The sequence below is a fragment of the Rhinolophus sinicus genome, chromosome 16 (genome assembly GCF_057876585.1).
Source record: "Rhinolophus sinicus isolate RSI-liver-muscle chromosome 16, RSI-T2T, whole genome shotgun sequence".
NCBI classification, from domain to species: domain Eukaryota; kingdom Metazoa; phylum Chordata; class Mammalia; order Chiroptera; family Rhinolophidae; genus Rhinolophus; species Rhinolophus sinicus.
Window position 1 is genome coordinate 137,885,755 of NC_142516.1, and position 19,251 is coordinate 137,905,005.

At 47.6% G+C, this 19,251-nt stretch overlaps 2 protein-coding genes and 1 long non-coding RNA gene across 8 annotated transcripts in view; 1 reads left to right on the top strand and 2 right to left on the bottom strand.

Annotated features, from left to right (window-relative positions):
• The window catches only part of MCF2L (MCF.2 cell line derived transforming sequence like), a 169,536-nt gene extending 166,219 nt beyond the window's left edge, over positions 1–3,317 (bottom strand). Inside the window, exon 1 of the mRNA XM_074329533.2 lies at positions 3,165–3,317. The gene's annotated coding sequence lies outside the window, so the exon portion shown is untranslated. The remainder of the gene's footprint in view (positions 1–3,164) is intronic.
• A 474-nt stretch (positions 3,318–3,791) lies between these two features.
• Positions 3,792–9,217, top strand: LOC109455185 (uncharacterized). The gene is made up of 3 exons (XR_002138585.3): positions 3,792–4,196; positions 7,124–7,211; positions 9,138–9,217. It is a non-coding gene; the product is annotated as an uncharacterized LOC109455185 (long non-coding RNA).
• Positions 9,218–10,460: 1,243 nt separating this feature from the next.
• The window catches only part of ATP11A (ATPase phospholipid transporting 11A), a 133,174-nt gene continuing 124,383 nt past the window's right edge, over positions 10,461–19,251 (bottom strand). The window contains exons 29-30 of one of the 6 annotated variants that reach the window (XM_019746568.3): positions 16,084–16,187; positions 10,461–14,938 (exon numbers count right to left, since the gene is read on the bottom strand). In XM_019746568.3, the coding sequence (XP_019602127.2) occupies positions 16,095–16,187 (93 nt within the window). In that variant the 3' untranslated portion in view covers positions 10,461–14,938; positions 16,084–16,094. Of the gene's footprint in view, positions 18,828–19,251 lie in introns of all 6 variants that reach the window. The other 5 variants (XR_016019502.1, XM_019746569.3, XR_016019503.1 and 2 more) reach the window with 5 other exon arrangements.

Sequence of the window (19,251 nt, forward strand, 5' to 3'; positions counted from 1 at the left end):
TTTCCCGTGGATTCCGGAGCTGACTAGGGCTGCCATGATGCTTGACGAGTCACTTTCAGGATAAGCCTCTAACCACAAAGTCAAGATGTCCAGCCCTCCATGAGTGGCCGGCAGCCAGTATGAGTGGCCAGCAGCCATCGTGACTGGCCGGCAGCCGGTGAGAACTGCAGTGAGCTGCTGTGAGCAGCCGACCGACGACTGGTGACCAACTGCCTCAGCCGGGGGGAGTGCAAGGCTCATAATACCAGCACGGGCCAAGGAGCTGCGTCCTACACAGCTAGACTGAGAAACAACAGCTTGAACCAGAGTTGGGGGAGGGGGGTGGGAAGCGGAAGAAGAGGGAAAAAGAAAAAGATGTCCAGCCCTCCAAATGTCCAAGAGTTCCTTGGTAACCCTGGAGTGACACGTCCCCCCTCACCTTCTTTTACATGAAGAAGCCAGGAGGAAGCATGGTTATGTAGCTGTCCCAAAGGGGAAAGTGCTACAGACAGGCTACACCAGCACAGAGCCTGCAAAGATGCTACAAGCGACTGGACGGTCCTCAGGAGAGTGCTGTCCAGGCCCTCTTCCAGCCACTCCACAATGACTATGCCGCCAAACTCCACCCGGCCTTCTCTGTAAGGCAGGCCCTTGTCCCTCAGAGGTTCTTTCTGTAGGTGTTTTGATAAAGACATATCTGTCCCCATCCTCTACTGCCCTTTCTGAGGGAGAAGAGTTGCTGAGTGTCACTGGTGCCCACTTCAGAAGCGGGTTCTGGGCCCACCTTGGTCAGGTTCTGGGCACTTGGGACGCCCAGGCGCCTGCATTAGAACAAGCAGCCTATGAGATTCTGCATGGAATTGCTGGCTTCTCCCTTAAAAATTACTACGAAAATGAACCTGCGTGTCCTAGGGCACTCAGCCCGGTCTCCCTGCCAGAAGAGGGCTTCCCTAACATTCTCGTGAACTTACATAAAGGGTGAAATGGAGGGAATTTAAGAGAAAGAAGCTAAGCTTTACACAGAACATTATATTTCTGTCATTGTTACTATTACACTTCTAACTACTTCTTCCTCCAGGAGCCTCTTAAAATCATACCACATCAGCTAAATTGGGGGCACATGCTGTCAATCAGTAGCATTCTAGGCCAGTTTATTTCCATCAGTCAAATACTCCAGTGTCCTTTATTTCAATTTCAGGCTTCCCCCCAAGTCATAAATGTTAATTAAATAATCTAACGACAGAGTCCTCTGCTTTCGAAGTGACCGTAATTTCTCTTTGGGTGGCCCAGATGCTGCCTTTCCAAGATAAGTGTCCAGATTTTAGTTAAAGTCTTCACTACAGGAGCCTCAACCTCAGAAAGGGTGCATGTCAACTAGAAAGTTGATCTTGGACCACCCAGTTACAACAAAGCCCAGCAGTGAAGAGGGAGGGAGGGGGTGGAGAGACTCAAATGCAAGAGAGAGACTGGATTTCAGGCTAAGATGTTCTTCCTGCACTGCGCTCTACAGATCCAGTCACCTTTACAAGTTACTGTCCCCTTCCTAATTGTTCTTACAGGTCTCTTGTAAGAAAACCTTGCTTCTACCACTCTTTCAAAAGAGAGCTACCCCAGAAATTGGGAGTATGTAACATAAAGGGGGTTTTAACTAAGCTTTCAGTTCCCTAAGCCCACCCTTTTAGCTGCAGGCCCCTTTGTACAGTACTTCACAGGAGCCTTTCACATAAACCACCTGTTTTCATAACTAAGGTAGCCAGGGTAGGCATTACCCCATTTCAAATAAAGCAAAACTGAGGCATAGGTGTTCTTGACCATAACTGCACCCAGGAGTGTTAGGTTCTGTTTAGTCAGGACCTGGAAGAATGCAGCCGGTCCAAAGGGGGGAGCTGAAAAGCTAAGGGGGTCCGAAAAAAGGGCCGAAAACCCTCTTTTCCTGTTGGTCCCATTTTACCAACTCATTCTCACCACCCCACCCAGGACTACAGGGCAGGACTGTTCTTTGTCCCCCATAGGTGTAAGGAGACGGTGGTGGTCCCTCTGGGGGACAGCTGGTCAGAGGAGGCTGGGGCAAACCTTAGAACTCAAGAAAATGTCAGTGTGTGAATTCAGGTCTCAAAGCCAGCTTTAGGCCAGTCGGCCCATCAGATTTGCATATTAGAAGACCCTCTAGTGCAAGGGTTTCTGGAACCGCCTGCAACCCCCCCACACACACCTACCTGCCAAGTGGGGTCTACTGCCTGTCTGGGAGGGGGCTGGGGACACTCCACCACCAGTAGCCCTGGAGGGGGGTGCAATTCTATTTTTGTGGCTGGGCCCTGCCACTCCCAGTGGTCAGACATCCTGGGGCCTCCCGGGCCATCCCCTGCACATCCTGCCTGTGCACTCATGGTCACCTTAACCCCTTCCCTGGCCAGGGCTGGAAACCAGTGTGTTAGGGGCATCGCCTGACCACAAGCCTCTGGATAGGGAAATTTCCAGTAAAGTTAAGACCACTTGCTGGGGGTGGGGAGGGGAGTCTCCTCTGGGTTACCCTCCACCCCGGTGGCTCATATTTAAGTGATTGGTGCTACACAGGAGCCAAAGGGATGAAGAGTGATTTTAAAATCATGGGGTAGGAATAACCTCGGAGTTGAATGATAAAAGCACAGTCTCATTTTTAAACTGCAGGAGTCTTCTTTCTTTGCCCTTTTGGAAAGCAAAGCAGCTATACTGCAGGCCACCGCCCTTCTCACTGCTGAGCTGGGGGACCTGCCAAGAGGGGCAATGGCCAGGTCACCTGGGAAGTAGACTGTCCGGACACCTGTCCCAACACCTGATGCATGAGCAGGCAAGATGGTCGGGAGAGCCTGGGGTGTGGCTGCGGGAGGTACCGAGGGGACCCCAGGAAGAGAGGGCCCCCTTGGGTGACAACCTGTCGGGGTGTGAGAGGACCCCCTGCCGGTGACCATGGAGAGGGGCGTCTGTGCACGTGGAGCCCGCAATCCACGGCCCGGATGGTTCCGGGACACCTTGGGGAGGCGCCCTCTGGTCCGGGGTCCCCCCAGCAACCAGGCGCAAGATGGAGTGGGGCGGGGGGGGGCAGGCGATCCGAGACCGCCCAGACCACACTCTGTCCGCCTCCCAAACTCCCTGTCCGCCCCACCTCCTCCTGCCACCTCCCACACACCCCTCCCGGCCCCGCACACCTGGCGGGGCCGCGGGACCGTCCTCCCAGCGGTTCTTGGTCCTCGGTTCTCTACGCCCGCAGGTGCCCGCAGGTGCCCGCGCGCTGACGCCGTCGCCTTCTCTGGCAGTGGGGCGGGGGGGGGGGGGGGGGAGGGAGGGGAGGGAAAAAGGGAGAGGAAGAAAGGGGAGGGAAGGGGGAATTCAGGGGGAGGGGAGGGGGAGGAGAGGGGCAGGAGCGGGAAGGGACAAGGGGGAGGGGAAATGGGGGGTAGGGGCAGGAGGCGAAGGGCGTAGGGGAGAGGCGGGGGCAAGGTGGGCGGCGGGGACTGAGTAGAGGTAGGAGGGGAGCAGAAGCCGGGTAGGGGAGAGGGAGAGAGTGCGGAGGAAGGGGAGTGTAGGGCTCAGGGCAGGGAGGAGGGGGAGGAGCAGGGCAGAGGAGAGGAGGAAGGGGTAATGGTCTGGGAGAGGGGCAGGATGGGGAGGGGTAAGGAGGTAGGAGAAGGGGGCGGGGTGGAGGGCAGGAGAGGGAGGAGTTGGTGGGAGGGGCGGGATCGGAAGGGTTGGGCAGAGAGAGCCCGTGACAGGGAGGCGGGAGGGGGCGGGCCCCCCAGCCCAGCCCAACCCTCCTCTCTCCGCCTGCCGGAAGACCCACCACCACCACCTTGTCAGCCTAGAGCAGCAGGGCAGGGGTCGTGCCAAGGGGCGGGTCTCCTGCCCCTACACTTGGGGTCATGCCAACCCCGGACACGGACTGCACGACCATAGAGGCACAGGCTGGACGTGGGGGTCTGCTCGGGATTCTCCCTGGCCCCTACCCCATATCCTGGGACTCACCTGCAAAATGGGGGCCCCACCCACCCTCCTAAGGGACCGGGTCAGAGTTGGCCAGAAGGGAGACTGTGAGTCCTCTCCGGGAACACCATAGGCCTCGATCTTCCCCTGCTCTCCGAGACTTCCCAGGAGGAGGAGCCTGCTCTTCACCCTCACCTGTGCGGGGTCCAGGCCACCTGGAGGGCTGTCCTCGGGATCTAAGGAAGCAGTCGCCACTACGCGTAGGTCAAAAACCGGGAAATCAGGGCTTCTCATTCTATTAGTACTATGGCTACCCATTTTCAAGTCCTCGGGCATGAGGTAGGCAGTAACTCACTGCACCCCTCGATATTTATTCAAAAGAACGTCCCTGAGAGAGAAGCACGCAGGACCCTGTGCCGCGGAGCCGCCGACTACTTGGATATTAACTTTGGAATACGTTTGCAAGACAAAGAGAAAAAAAAAAAAGATCCTTTTTACTTCTTGGGTCTTCCAAGATCCGGGGAAATAGAAGTTCTTGATTAGAACTACAACAAACAAACAAACAAGCAAGCAAAAAACCGCGGTGGTATAGAAATACTAAAACATTCAAATGTTGACCTAGATATAAACTTTATTTTAATTGGGTTTTTAAAATGTCTACTTTCCGTGGGTAAAAGTGGGCAGCCCTTTTGAATAAAACAAAAATGGAGTTCTGCCAAGAGGGAAATAAATATAAACCCAAAGGCAACTCTAAGTGCAGGACACACCACCTCGAAGTGTCACAGTGATGCTGAAGCCCCGCCCAGGGGATGCGCCGACAATAACTTGGAGGCAGTAACTGACCTGGTGGCAGAACTTTCCTCCTCATGGTGTGGTCCCTGACCGGCTGCACAGCGTTGCCTGGGGGCGTGCTCCCTGGCACCCGAATGTGCACAGTGGGGCAGCTCTGCAGAGCAGCCTGGGCTCTCACTGCCTGGGATGCTGTGTCCCAAGCACCATGCTCTCCTGCGGTGGAGGTGGCATGAAAACAGGTTCCTGAGTGAACAAAGCCGTCAGGATTCACTGAAGAAGGGGGCGTGCTGGACTGGAGAAGTGGGGTTATTTAAGGGGAACAGGAAATTAAAGAGAAGGGGAACTCCCTCAGCCCAATAGTTTCTCTCACAGAATGGCCCAGGAGGCACTTATAACTAGAAACACCCCTAAAAGCCTGGTGGGGGGCTCGGGGAGAGTAAGAACGGGCCAACGTGGTGTTCCTTACCTTTTTATTTAAAGACCAAGACCTCATTTCCCATGACAGCATCAAAGACCCCCTGGTAACACTCTCTTCAATGGGCTATATTAAATATCATTTAATGGAGCAATAAAGTCCAAAGGAAGGCAACCCATGGGGCCCGCCCAGGAGGCGCTCTCTGCAGGATGTGCAAACCGAGAGCACCACTGATGCAGAAAATGAAAGGAAGTGACCAGTGACTAGAGCCTTGACCCCAGGAGGAGACTGTGTGCAGGCTCCAGGCTCAAATTCCACAGGCATAGACTCCAAACTGAAACTCATTCTGCCACAATGTGAAGATTCCCACTCAGGACCGTGAATAATCATCTCAGCTATACACCCCATGAACTGCCACGGAACTGGCAGGCAGCTCCATGGGAACTAACAAATCACAGTGCGTCTTTTCTTCTCCATGAACCCTTATTGCTTTGGGACATGGTCACCAATGCAGTGAAAATACAGACAAAATCCCAAGATTTCTGTGCTGTTCAGAAAATGTTAGAGCTAATTCTAACGTTGGGGTAATTCAAGAGGAAATGAATTCCACCAAGAACAAAGCCAATTTCAGCTTATCACTGTCTTGAACAGCGCCCTGCTGGTGTCTGGCTTGTCATGGCCAGATGAACTCTTTGTGACTCTCTGTGGCTTTCAGGGTTACTGAAGCCCCAGTGAGGCTCAAGGAAATTACCATCACAAAGGGGGTTCTAAAAAGTGCACCTGAGGAGCAGAAACCTAAGGGACAATTCACATGAGGGTATCATGCTTGCGGAGAAGAGCATAGCTTTTCAGAGCACATGATGGGGGCTTGGCACATGTTCTGAGCTCTATCCTGAGAGGTGGAAATTGCAGTTTGCCTGCTGCATGTTCCATATCAATTGTAGAGACTTATAGCAAGCACATTGCATTTAGTACCACCTGGAAGGTTGTGAGAATGGATATCTGTGGTCCCTCATGGTTGGAGTCCTTCAAAGCCATCCCTGTTTGGTCACTGTGCCCAGTAAAAACAATTGAGGAAGATTCATTAGCCTTCCAAAGTTCCCCCAGTTTCTCTGACTTAGTGTTTGAAACTTTACCGTTTGAGATTAAATCCTTTTCGTAAAGCATTGCTCTCAAAAAAAGTCTATAGTAAAAGAAGTAATAACACCTTAGCTGGTAAACACCTCCCTGCTCTCCAAATGAGGCAAAGAAAAAGGGTGACAAGACACCCTTCCTCACCTCAGAGAACCTAAGGGGCACCCTTAGTGTGTCTCAGACTCTGCCCCACCATGCTGGGTCCAGGGTGGGGAGGGGACAAACTGGGACATGTGGGAAGCAAATTAAGGAGCCTGGTTGTCTGGAATGCTGAGGTGCCCTGAGGGGCCATCCCTTCAGGAGGAATTTTATTCAGGCAATGACATGGTCCCAGGCCCCACTCTGGACACAGGGCATTCACAGGGAGCAAAGCATAGTCCCCAGTTTCATGGAGCTTACCTCCTAGTATCAAGTTGGGCTGTGAACCCAGGCAAGGCAGGGGAAGAAGACAAGATGGGATCCTGGGTGGTGGGTGGGTCCCTGCCGCCCTGGGGAGGAGGAGATAAAAGCCTGATTTGGGTATACTGAGAAGAGGACGGCAAGCAAGAGAGACAGCAAACATAGCCACCTTTCAAAGATTTTTAAAAAGAGAAATGTGAGAAATGTGTCAGCAGCTGACAGGAGACTTGTTTCTGATGGACACTCTGGTGCTGACAGGGATAACTCACTGCAACTGAAGCCACAGCCCAGAAACGGAGAGATCACTTACCTACCAAAGAGCAACTCTTCTCTATTAGGAGACAGAGTGATTTGTGAGGAAATTGTGCAGCCATGAGAGACGGGTTACATCCTAATTTCTAGCCTTCAATTTCACATGAGGCAATTTCACTCTTCTTCCTCAATTAGGTTCTGCATGTCAACAAGGGGCCTTCCCAGGCTCGGGGACCCAAGGAGGACTTGCATTCCCAGGAGGGCCAGATGGAAGTCCTGGCGAGTAAGTACCCCGTGCAGCTCCCTCCAGGTGGAGGATGTGAGCCAAGGTGGAGTGGAACCTTGCCCCTGGTGAAACACCTCCCCACCCACTGCTATTCACCTCTTCACATGGACCCTGCAGGCACAGCCTCTGTGCTCGCCCCAACTGCCCTAAAGCTGGACTAAGTATCCCAATGATTCCCCCAGAACAGTTTTATGGGTTGAATTGTGTCTCCCCCAAAAGAGACTAACCCCCAGTGCCTCCGAATGTGACCTTATTGAGAGACAGGTTCTTGATAGAGACAATTAAGCTAAAATAAGGTCATTAGGGTAGGCACCTAACAGACACGCACAGGGAGAACACCATGTGAAGATGAAGGGAGAGATGGGTGATGTGTCTACACATCAAGGAATGGAATGTGTACAAGCCAAGGAATGCTCAGGGTCACCATCAGAAGCTGGGACAGAATCTCAGAAGGAGCCAACCTGCCAACACCTCGACTGGGACTTCAGCCTCTAGAACTGTGAGACAATTAATTCCTGTGTTTAAGCCACCCAGGTTATGGTGCTTTGTTACAGCCTCCCCAGGAAAGGAACGCAGTGAGCTAGCAGGTAGCTTGTTTTATGTCCCTGTGTCAATAGTGCTTGTGGAAGATACAGATTTATTTCCACGTAGGGTGGTTACTTCTGTGCTGCCTGATTATTCTTTTACACTGTACCGTTCACAGTAGTTGTTTCCTCTTGCCTGTCATACGACAAACTACACATGCTGACAATAATAGCAAGGTCTCAGGTTTGATATATTTAATGTCATTGGTCAATACTTTACCCTTCATTTGCCCCAAATCACATATATACTTTTTGCTTAACTAGTTTATAAAGATTGAGGAACTACAATTTTCATAAATGAAACAAAATCTTAGCTAATTCAAACATCATTTTTTTGATATTTGACTCATATTTTGAGGCTCTCTAGTAGGTCTTTTGAAAATTCTAAAGGTATTAAAACTGTCTGAGATTCTCAAGAAGACTTGTTTATTCTTACTTATCTTAAAACCCTTTCCTTTTCTTTGAATCTTGTAAAAAAAAACCACACAAGTGAATAAGAGCATTGATAAGTGAATTTTTCTCAAATTCTGATTTTGTGTAACGAATTTTAAAGGATAATATATACTTTTAATAAATAATACATCAAGGAATATATATTACTCACTAAAGTTTGAACAAATACATTAGGACAGCACCTGTCCAAAGGCCCCTACGTGATAAGGTACGATTGTTCTGTGGCTTCCAGGGTTTTGTGATTTCTCGGATCTTGCTGATGTGTCAGCACAGCAAACAAAATGATGTAAGGCTAGAAACAGGGTCCTTTGAATAATGTGCTGTGGATGTTGAGTGTAAATTTCTCTGGACATTGAGAAGCAAGTGTTTACTCCAGATGGACTAGCTTTAGCTGTGACACCTGTTTACTAATTGTGGGATTTGATGGCTTCAGTAAGTAAGAAATTCTTCATTTGAGTCATAGATGATGGGTTTCTCGGGTTTCTATCGGGCCTTTGTCAGGCTTAAGACTCATACATGTATCTCAATGATTGTTACTGGTTCAAGACTCGTGTGCCCCATACTTTGAAAGGCCAAAAAGTCAAGTTTTGGGACAAGGAAAGGTTTATTGGTTGAGAAGCCAGCAACTGAGAAGATGGGAGACCTAATAGTGCCTCAAATCCATCTTAAGAGAGCCCAGAATTCAGGTTTCTTTTATGTGAAGGGAAGGGAGAATGGGTGTGGCAAGGGGTGGGATCCAAAGAACGGGGTGGTGGTGGGGAATCTCCAAATCTGTTCCCAGTAAGTTCTTGATGTTCTTGACCCCTGCTCATCTGAGTTGTCCTGAGATTCCTATAAATCTTTGATAAACAGTCATGGCTTTGCATATCTCTTCCCATCTGTTCAGGAAGCTGTTTTGCAGAATTCCTCTAGTCAACTGAAGGATTTTCCTGAAGGCCCTGGGAGAAATGCAGTCTAGAATTTATGGTAAGAGTCAAACAGGGGAGAAGGAAAAGGATTCTACCCTGTTACATGATGATGGTGTTGGCTGTTTACACTGCCAAGCTTCGTGCCAATGTGCACTCGGCTCATCCCATTGGCCAGGATTAGTGTGGTCACATGTTCAAGTCACCTGCAGCAGGTGAGGACTGTGGACAACAACAATGTGCCAGCGGCACTGGACCCTGGATTAACCTGTGGCATTTACTTCCTGTTGCAGGCCTGGCATTTTGTAGAGTTCTGTGTTGGATACTGAGGTTTGGTCTGACAGCAAAGGTCACCCATTCAGCACGTTACTGAGCACTTGCTGTGTGCTTGTTTCATGGCATCCAAGGGCTGGGGAAAAAGTCCCAATTTAGAATTGCACATAGGGGTCTGGACTGGCCCCAAGGAGGCAACACCCCGAGCTGAACACAGTCAGCTTTCAAGGAAGGAGACAGTGGCAGCCTCGCCTCAGGGAAACCGTTTGTGGGGATGCTCAATCTAGCTCCACCCTTGTCACCCAGCAGAGTCAGAATCCCAGGAATTAGGACCTGGCCTCAGGTTTTGTGGGGTTTTTTTGAGGTTAGTCTTCAGACCAGACAAGGAGCTAGAGGGGGTGGCAGCCAGCAGGCGGGGAGGGAGATGGTTACACAAGGGGAAGAGGTGCTGGGCTGGGGTAGGGGCAAAGCCATAGACCCTCCAGAGCCAGGCGGGGTGTTCCTGGGGTGTTTAGGCAGCACCCAGGATCTGACTGGGTGGGGAGTGGTGGCTTACAGAACTAACTTGCTTTCTACTGTAATGGAGTTGGGTGTGACCAGCAGAGCAATGGAGACCCATGTAGGGCCTGAGGAGCTGGAGGGGAGAAGAATCTAGATGGAAAGGGGAATTTAGACCCCAGATACGTGGCTACAAGTGGGGGTCTCTGGCAGGATGGTCAGGGAGGGGAGGTGGGGATGGACAAAATGTTAGGAAATCTGATCCCGAGTTTCCTCTTCTGTGTGGGCCCCTGAATCCACAGCTGGGCACAGCTGAGTACAGGGGGACTCAGGGAGCCAGCAGCGGCAAGTAGGGCCCAGAAACCACCTGACCCCACACATTTCCAGGGGAGCTGTTCCCACAGTATGTATTCCACTTTATCCTAAACAGAAACACTGACACTTTAACAGTGCTTTACTCTGTAGCTTGTTAGCAGATATTTAAGTCCAACTTCTCTGATTTTCTTTCTTTATATAAAGAAAACTAAACCAGACATTTTTTCTTGTTTATTGCAAGCAGATTCAAGTCTCCTTAGATAATCTGCAGAAAAGTCCAATATAATTAATATTAACTCATACTTTATCTACAGAAATAAAAGTTAAAAACAGCATACAAAATAAACTTTACAGAAGTGTAAGATTTGGTTTAATTCACAATTTAATTTTTCAAAGCAGGTTAATGAACTATCATCAATTAAACATGACTGGAGGATGATTTATTACCTTAAATGCACCTACTATATTCAATAATTTAAAAATAAATTCCAGTATTTGTGATGATAATTATAGATACCATTCATATTAAATACATTTTTGAAGATTCTCATTTATTACATTACATAATCAATGGACATTTCAAACGGCGATGCAACACACATAATTTTAAGTCAGAGACAATATATGCATATTAAAATTCTGTATATTTTGATAAGGTAAAAAATAAAGCTATAGAAACTGATCTTTAGATTTTTTTCTGCAAAAGTAGAATCACTTTAATAATACTTCCAACACATATTCATTAAAGCTTTTTTATAGACAATATCAGAATGATTCTCATTCCCACTCATCTACCCTCTAGCTTAAAAAAAAAAAAGAATGCAATTGACAACAGATATTTTTTCCTATATTTAAAGTTACAAATGGGAAACTTCCAAAAAAATGTAGAATGCAAGAAACTGCATACTAAGCTGTTATATTGAGTTGTAAAATAAATAATATTAATTTTAAAATAAAGTTGAAGTGGTTGCATTAGGTATTACTAGTCAGTGCAAAACAGATGAACGTAGTGGTTTTTAAAAAAAGGCCAGAAGAAAACTTCCTTTAGTTTGCACTGAACATTTGATCGATGCCCAGCAATTTACAAATATTTATAACGGTACGTGAGAGACATTTTTGTAGTTAAAGCTACAAAATCTCACCAGGCAAAACTACAATCTATAAACCTGTTATTGCAGAAGCTGGTTGTTTTTGTTCTCCTTCCCTAGTTCACTGCCACCACCAAGTCTTATGGGACCATGCCCTTCCGGGTGTTACCTGGTCTGTGTTCACCCTATTGAATCAAATGCAGAGGAATGGGTTGATTTGGGTTCCAGTAGGAGATGCCAAAAGAAGGACGCCTTTTCTCTTAGCTGCCCTGGCAGAGACGCTGCATCCAGGAAAGTCCAGATGCTACGTGTCCTAAGGACTGAGCTTTGAAGAAGTGTCAGTGGGGGAGGGAGAGCTGGACATCCTGAAAAGGAGGAGCTTAGGCTAGGGTATTGCCTGTAGCTTGGGTCATCCAGCCGCTCTGCTTCAGATCCTGGGGCTGCCCTGTTAAGCTCCAGCGTCCTGCCTGGACACTGGACATGGAGGTCCAAGGAGGCTTATCTTCCCAGAGACACCTCACAGGGTCCCCTTAGGAAGGAGGCAGGGATACTTGGGGCCTAGGGAATGTATTACTTGTATGTGTGCATGCTAGTTGGCACACATGCACGTGTGTGGCTGTGAGTGGACATGGAGCTAAAAGCAAGAGAATGCAACATGGTCAGGACCACTCATCCTTGCCTTATACATGACTTGCTGTTGGGATGGAGTACAGGTGAGGAACCAGATATTCAAACCAACATGGGAAATTATGAGTTAATAATTTATTAATGTGTAGTCATGAAAAAGGTTTTCAAAACTAAGAAAAATGCTTAAAGTTGACATTACTTGCTTTAAAGTAAGATGAAGGCAAGTAAATACTAACTATTGTAAGGTGAAAAATCACACTAATACCTGAGTATCTGAATATCAGAGACATATCTGAAATGTCATTTCAGGGGGGTCCTTTTCTTCCTCCTTTTATTTTATTTTTTATCTCATGTCCCTTATCTATTTCAAGTGATCAGGCACAGTCCCTTCATTTTCCCAACAATTTTTTAAAAATCACTTTGGAGCATGTAAAGTTTTAGTGACTTTCATAATGAGACTTGAATTATCAGAGGTAAGTGGTAACTGTCAATATAGGTAGAAAGAAGATACTGAACCATCAAGCCAGAAGCTTCTGTTTTAAGGCTGAAGGATAAAAATTAAGAACAAAACAAAAAACAGATGAAATTGTAATGAACTGGGAAGAAGAAGCATAGCAAATTATCATACTCTAAACATGCCTATTAACTAATCACTGCCACCAGAAACACCAAAAAAACGAACAGGTGTAGAGAATAAAATCAAACCTGAAAATTCACATTCATCAGGTACTGAGACATTCAGCTAAAACTCTCAGCAGAATTTAAAGTGGCCAAAATTTCATCAACTTAAAAAAAAAAAAAGTTTTAAAAACATACTTTAAAAATTAAGTATGGTATGTTAACAAATAAATGAATAAAAGAGATATAAACAGCTATGAAAATACTTTAGTGCAAAGGCAATTTTAAGTTTTCTAAAAAAATACATTACAAAGAATTTGTTAACTAAACATACAGAGAATCTGTCCCCCTATAGGTATTACATTTATACCCATATTAGGTTCTTAAAAACAGCTGTAAAAATGTACACACCATTGTTTGCAGGGCCTATTGTGGAGCAGAAGGGCCAAGGGCTGCCACCACACACAGATCATGGGGACATGAGTGACAGGAGGACAGGATGGGTACTGCAGGGTATGACAAGGCGGACCCTCAGGATGGAAGTGGCGCCCGCCTCCTTCTCTGTCTTCCTCTAAGCCAAACATTCATTATCCTGGTCTTTGGTATGGCGTTTATACTTCACCTTATTTTATCCCAACTACTCTGTGTTCACCGTTCTTGCTGTTAATTCATCCCCTACTTCAACTCACTGTTTTAGCTGAAACATTACAGAATGAAATTGTGAAATTTGCACTTCTAAAAGTATCTAACATCAAGCATCTCTGAAGTAGATATTCATTGTTCACTTACCAAATTCCATAGCACGAAATCCGGCAGTGGACAAAGTACCTGCTTTTAGTTGAGCTTCGGGTGATGCTTTTCTCAAAAGGCATCAGTTTTAACATCTGAAGTTTGAATCTCAAACTGAAATGTCTTCATTACGGACCATTAAGGCTATGTCAAATAGGTTATTTCTAGAAATATAAATACCAGTACAGAAAAGGGACAGGAACTTTACAACATAGCAGCCTTCTCATGGTTTACCCACCCCAAAGAAAACACTGGACCGCACGCTAAGACAAGCAGAGATTTAACAGAAAACTCAGAGCAAGGTTTGGTCAGCGTTACGAGGATGGCAGCAGTCTAGGATGGCGATATTGCTTTTTGGAACAGGCCATCTCGCCATCAGACAAATGTTGGCCTGAAATAGATTTTGGAAGACGAACACCGCACCTAGAGGCCACCTCTTGATCAGGACGTTGAAAGGGTGTCTGACCATCACAGCCAGATATCAGTCTCGGACAAACCCATAAAATAAATATTTCCCAACAATAGTAAATAGATAAGCTTAATCCTTGGGAGTACGATGCAACTATCTCAAAAGTTGTACTGGGCAAGCTTAAATGGACAGTATTACCTATTCCTCCCATGTGAATACTCTTTTTTTTTCCCCCTCCACAGAGGCAGCTAGGAGACGGGAAAGGAGCAGACATTGAAACACTCAAAGATACCCCCAAAACATACAGGAGTAACACTTTCCTCAGAGAAACAAACTTTGAATCAGACACAACCCCTAAAATTCACTTCAGTATGTGGAGGGCTCTGAACAAAAGCAATAGCATGGTCTGCGACTCTAACGGGAAATGGATGCATGATTATTTGAGTGTCCGTGCCAAAAGCAGAAATACCAGAGGGCTCTGGAGAAAGGAAGTGCAGAGGCCAGACCCATCTGTCCCATGGTGAGGGCAAGTCACGTCTGTGCTTAAATGACGGTTGGTGGGTGTGACTTCCTCTCACTCGGAGCTAGACTGCCAATATCCAAGCAGATGTCCTCCTCAGGTGACGCATGTGGCGGAGATGATAACGGAGGGTCCAGACACAGACCCTGACCTGGGGCGAAAAGGGCCTCCATACATGGTCGGATGTACCAGGCCCTGTGCATGTCCTTGTTTTTAGTAGCCCAACAAAATGCACAAAGCTACCAGGCCTGCAAGAAACGACAAAGCAGTGCTCGATCCAACTGCCAGCCTACATGCTCCAGACAGATGCTGTTGCCCCTTCCTCCTCCTTTTGGGGGCAGAAGAAAAGCACACGCGTGCACAACACACACACTTGAGGTGCGGTTCTTAAAGGCTTAAACTGGTGATTTGTTCGCCAGCTGTCTCCCCACAGGGCCCATGGGAGCAGGGTCTCCAGCTGGGATGACAATGGTTGTCTGAGACACCGGCGATGGGAGGGAGGACCAAGCACTCCTTGCTCTCTGGGCACGGTACTGTCACCTGTTTGGAGCAGGGGCCTGGGTGCGCGGCCGAGAGGCTGGGGCTGTGCAGAGAGGCAAGATAGCTGACTTCTGAGAGGTGGTACTGACTCTGTGTGCACGTGCTCTGTTGGAGAACAGAAAAGAGAGTCAGTCCCAGGACCCTCCACGAGAATGCCATTAACACTGATCTAATGCAACCACTGCCATCACTGCTTTGGTCATGGACGCCCATTGCAGGACACCAGCCGGAAGGCATCCATCTCATCTGAACTGTGACACAGAGGCAGCATGTCAACCATGCTCGGGCTACGAACATCTCCCTTTGTTAGTTCCATCGTCAGGTAAAGACAATGTTCATAAATATGCAACGGTCCCAGAGATTACGTCAGTTTGATTCCTTTAATGTTGGAGTGCTAAACCACCCCCCAGACACCAGGGTCCACGTTGCACTGACGGGCTCACTGTCTCCAGCCTACACGTTTCTCTATTCACACAAACGTGGTCGGTGTGGTGTTTTATTAACAGCCCAAGGAGACCGGTGACATGGCCTTGACATTGTTCAATTTAACAGGCAGGGAGGGAATAAACTGTACAGGAGAAATCTATTTTAAAGGCATAACCATTCCAAGCATGCCTACTTTTGGGTAGAAAAGATGGACGTGCTTGTCAAACCTGAGAAACCTAGCTCAGAAGGCTTTGTGAACGTGGTTGCATTTGCTCTCCTTGTTTTTCAGGCCCAGACACAGCTCTATGTTTCAGCGGGTAGACAACAGTACATCCATACCAGACATCTGCCTGGGCCAATCGATGTTCAAAGCAAATCACACAATATTCCTTTTTTTTTAATTTCCAAATGTGGGCTTTCCTGATAGACCTTTTAGGTGAAACTTTTTCCACCACCAAGGACGAGGAATGAGATTTGTTCTGGCACAATAAGCACCGAACACACCAGGCGAGGATTGCCACATAAGTGCACGTGGAACCACGTTCATCACGGCATGTGTACATGTAGGGGATGTGCACACATCCACACGTGTGTGTGTGCATAATACTCAACCATATGCAGTCCAACCACTTTCAAGCAGGTCACTTACCTGGGATAGTAATACACATGTGTTTGCAAAAAGTGTTTCTTTAGTTTAAAAAAAAATGAATCTTTGTTATCGAAAATGGCACAGCACAGCAAAACTTTGGAGGAAAAAACAGACAGTTTGAAAGGATCACAGCACACCCAGGAAGCCTGCCAGGCGGCATGGTGGACGCTGTTACCTATCCTTGGGCTAATCACGCCTCGGCCCCGGCAAGACGTCCTTCAGAAGTGGCCTGTCCGTGCTCGGCGCGGCATCGACCGCTGTTTTGAGATTCGAGCTCTTCTGCAAGGCGAGGAAAAACACTGAGATGGCTGCCACATGGGGAACCGAGAGAGTTCTCCCAGCTGGCCGAGGGCAAAATCCAGCCACGCAGCTGGGATGTAGGAGCCAGCGCCCACAAGGGCCGCTCACCAGGCCCCTCAGAATGAATAGGGCACGTTGGATTGATGTGGAATCTGTGCAAAGCTCAGGGCAGCAGATTGGGCACAGGGCTCTCAGTGTGGGCACCTCCCAGGGGCTCTGCTGCCGGAAAGAGATGGTCTGCCTAACAGTGTCCTCCATGTGAAAAAGAGCCAGTGCAGAGAAGATGGGCCGGGCGGGAGAGCAGGGCCTCCGCTGGAAGGGCCTCCTGACACTTGCTCCCCACACAGCCAAGGCCAGTCTCTGTCAAGAGCACAGGAAGCGCTTCTAGAACCCTGAAGCTAAAAATCCTGCTGCTCATCTGCTCGAGTGCCACTGACGAGACAGCTGTGCTGCCATCCCCTCAGACAGCTGTGCTGCCATCCCCTCAAGGTTCCCTGAGGCGGCGACAGTGTGCCTGCCGACCTCCTCCTGCTGTCTCTCTCTGTCCTGCTGCCCGTCCCTTTCCTTGTGTTTCTCCCTCTCCCTCGGCCCCGTCCCTGTTCCTCTGTCCCCATCTCTGTCCTTCAGTCCTGTCTCGAGTCAAACAGAAAAGTCCTGCCCAAGACCAGGATCCTGATGGCTGTAGGTCAGCGGTGCTGGGCGTCTGAACACTGAAATTTTCTAGTCAAACCATATTAGTTTCTCAGTAAAAGGAAGAAGGGATTTTAAAAAGGTAAAGAACCACAAGGTCTGAATTGCAGAATGTCTTCTGCAGAGCAGAAGGAGAGCTAAACAAGAGGTGGAGTTGCTGCCCTTTGCAAGGATGGGATTATATGTAATTCAATTATATGTAAAAATTAACATAGGGATATATATATATATACTGGTGCCTGTGATGTTTTACTTTTCAATAGAACAGATTAAAAGGAAAAAAAAAACCCATCCATTTCATGTACAATATATTCCACATAAGGACTAGTTAACTGTTTATTCCTCCAAAGTTTCGCAGGAGTCCAGTAGTTTTATAGCAACACAAGCATTCACCTTGTGCATGCCAGGGGCATGCTGGCTGCAGGGACTTTGTGTGAAGGTATGGGTGTGGGGATACCTGTGGGTCACACCCCATGTGGCCATAGAACGCTCAGTGACAACCTTCTCCAAGCAGCTAGAGCCTGACTTCTGTAAAGGTACAGAAGCAAATTGACCCTTAATAAACTGCATCGATCATTAGAGTATTTATTTTTAGCCCAGAGCTGGCATGATGGAATGACTTTCATAAGCACCTCCTGTGACTTATTAAAATGTTCCTAATAATTCCATCCTAAATGTTTTCAAGTATGTAAACAGTGACATGAAGTTATGTAACTTATTCTAACAAGTTCTCATGACACCAGATTAGAAAAGTTTTGATTGCCAATAATTACTTGAACTGAAAAAAATATACTAGCCTGTTAGTTAAAAAATAGTATTCAAAATGTATAGAGGATGAGCTATTATTTAAAAAAAAAGAAAAGCTTTTTTTTCTTGCTTCAGGCATTTTCCTATTAAACAAGCTGCATTGGTAAAATAGTAATACCAAATGTGTTTTCAAAGTATCATTAATTTGGGGGCACACATAAATGCAGTATTTAGGTACATGAACATATCACTGGAAAACAGATAGAAAACATTCCCTAGACAATGCTTTGTCCCTGAAATCTTGGCTCTGGATGAAAAGGCTTTAATCTCAGGCAGCTGCCACAGAGAAAGAAATGCTGTGCAAATAGCCCTATATGGCTGAGAAAAAGGCCACTACAGCCAATTAAAGCAAAGTAGAAGGCTTTTTGTAAAAACAGTCAGGTTAAAGAAAAAAAAAATTAAGAGAATTTGGTAAAACATTTGACCCCAAATACATCTCTCCTGGCTTTGTCCACAGTCCAAGTGGCTCTCCTAAGTCTCGCCTTTTCTGCAGTGCTCTGAAGGGCCCTGTGCACACTTCACCTTGGAGGCCTCAGTTTCCCTGTCTGCAGAATGGATTTATAGAGGTGAGTGTGAGTGAGGAGGTCTTGCTACTCCTCCTCTATGGGCTGTGGAGAGAAGGACGGCACTGAGGTAACATTGCTCACTCAGGGGCTCGTGTGACTTAGGAAGGGCCACACCTACACCTTCGTGCGTAGGGGCCATGAATTTTAAAGGCAGCATAGCCTGACCCTCTGAGCAGGGCCTGAGTGAGGACGCAGCCGCCTCCTTGAAGGTGGGATCTGTTACTTCCAATGGACGCTGAGAGAGAAACACTGGTTAGTGGCATTGATAGAAAACACAACCCACGTGCCTTTTCCACCTCTCCAGGTACAAGTTATCCCTGGATTTCCTGGTGTGGTGCTGGTTATAACAAACACACGAGACATAAACCCCCAGAGTGTGTTGCGTTCAATAGCTCTTGATATTAAAAGTCAGCCCTCTGTTGTCCTGTGACTATAATCCCAAACATGCAAAAAGACAGAAAAGCATCACCTTGTTTCTTCAGAAACTCAGACTGCTGGAAGTCTGAGAAAGCATAAAGATGGTGGACTGCTCAACAGAAAGGCACTGGTTCTTAGTCTGCCAGTCCCAGAAGGTTCAGGAGGGACCATGCACATCATTAGACAAGGTGGTAGTGGTTATTTTGGCAAAGAGGTCGAAGATGGGAGGGAACGAGGAAAGGAAAAGAGAAACAAGAGGAGACTGTGAGTCTGGTTAAATGCCAACAACATCTTCCGCACAGGTTGAGCCCACACAATGCCAGCACATTCCTAACAGGCTTAGCGTTCCCGCCCCCACCCCCACTCCCTGTCCAGGGACTCTCACCTGGAGGGCAGTGCGCCCCTCCCATTCCTGCGGTATTTCTCCTCCTTGCCACCAAAGGGAAAGGCTAAAGCCCTGCAAACATCCCTGTCCCATACCACTTGTTTAGGGTGATAACTTGAAACAATTCGCCGTGAAGTTGGACATGTGCACTCTTGCTAATCTCCTCCTGAGTTTGTGG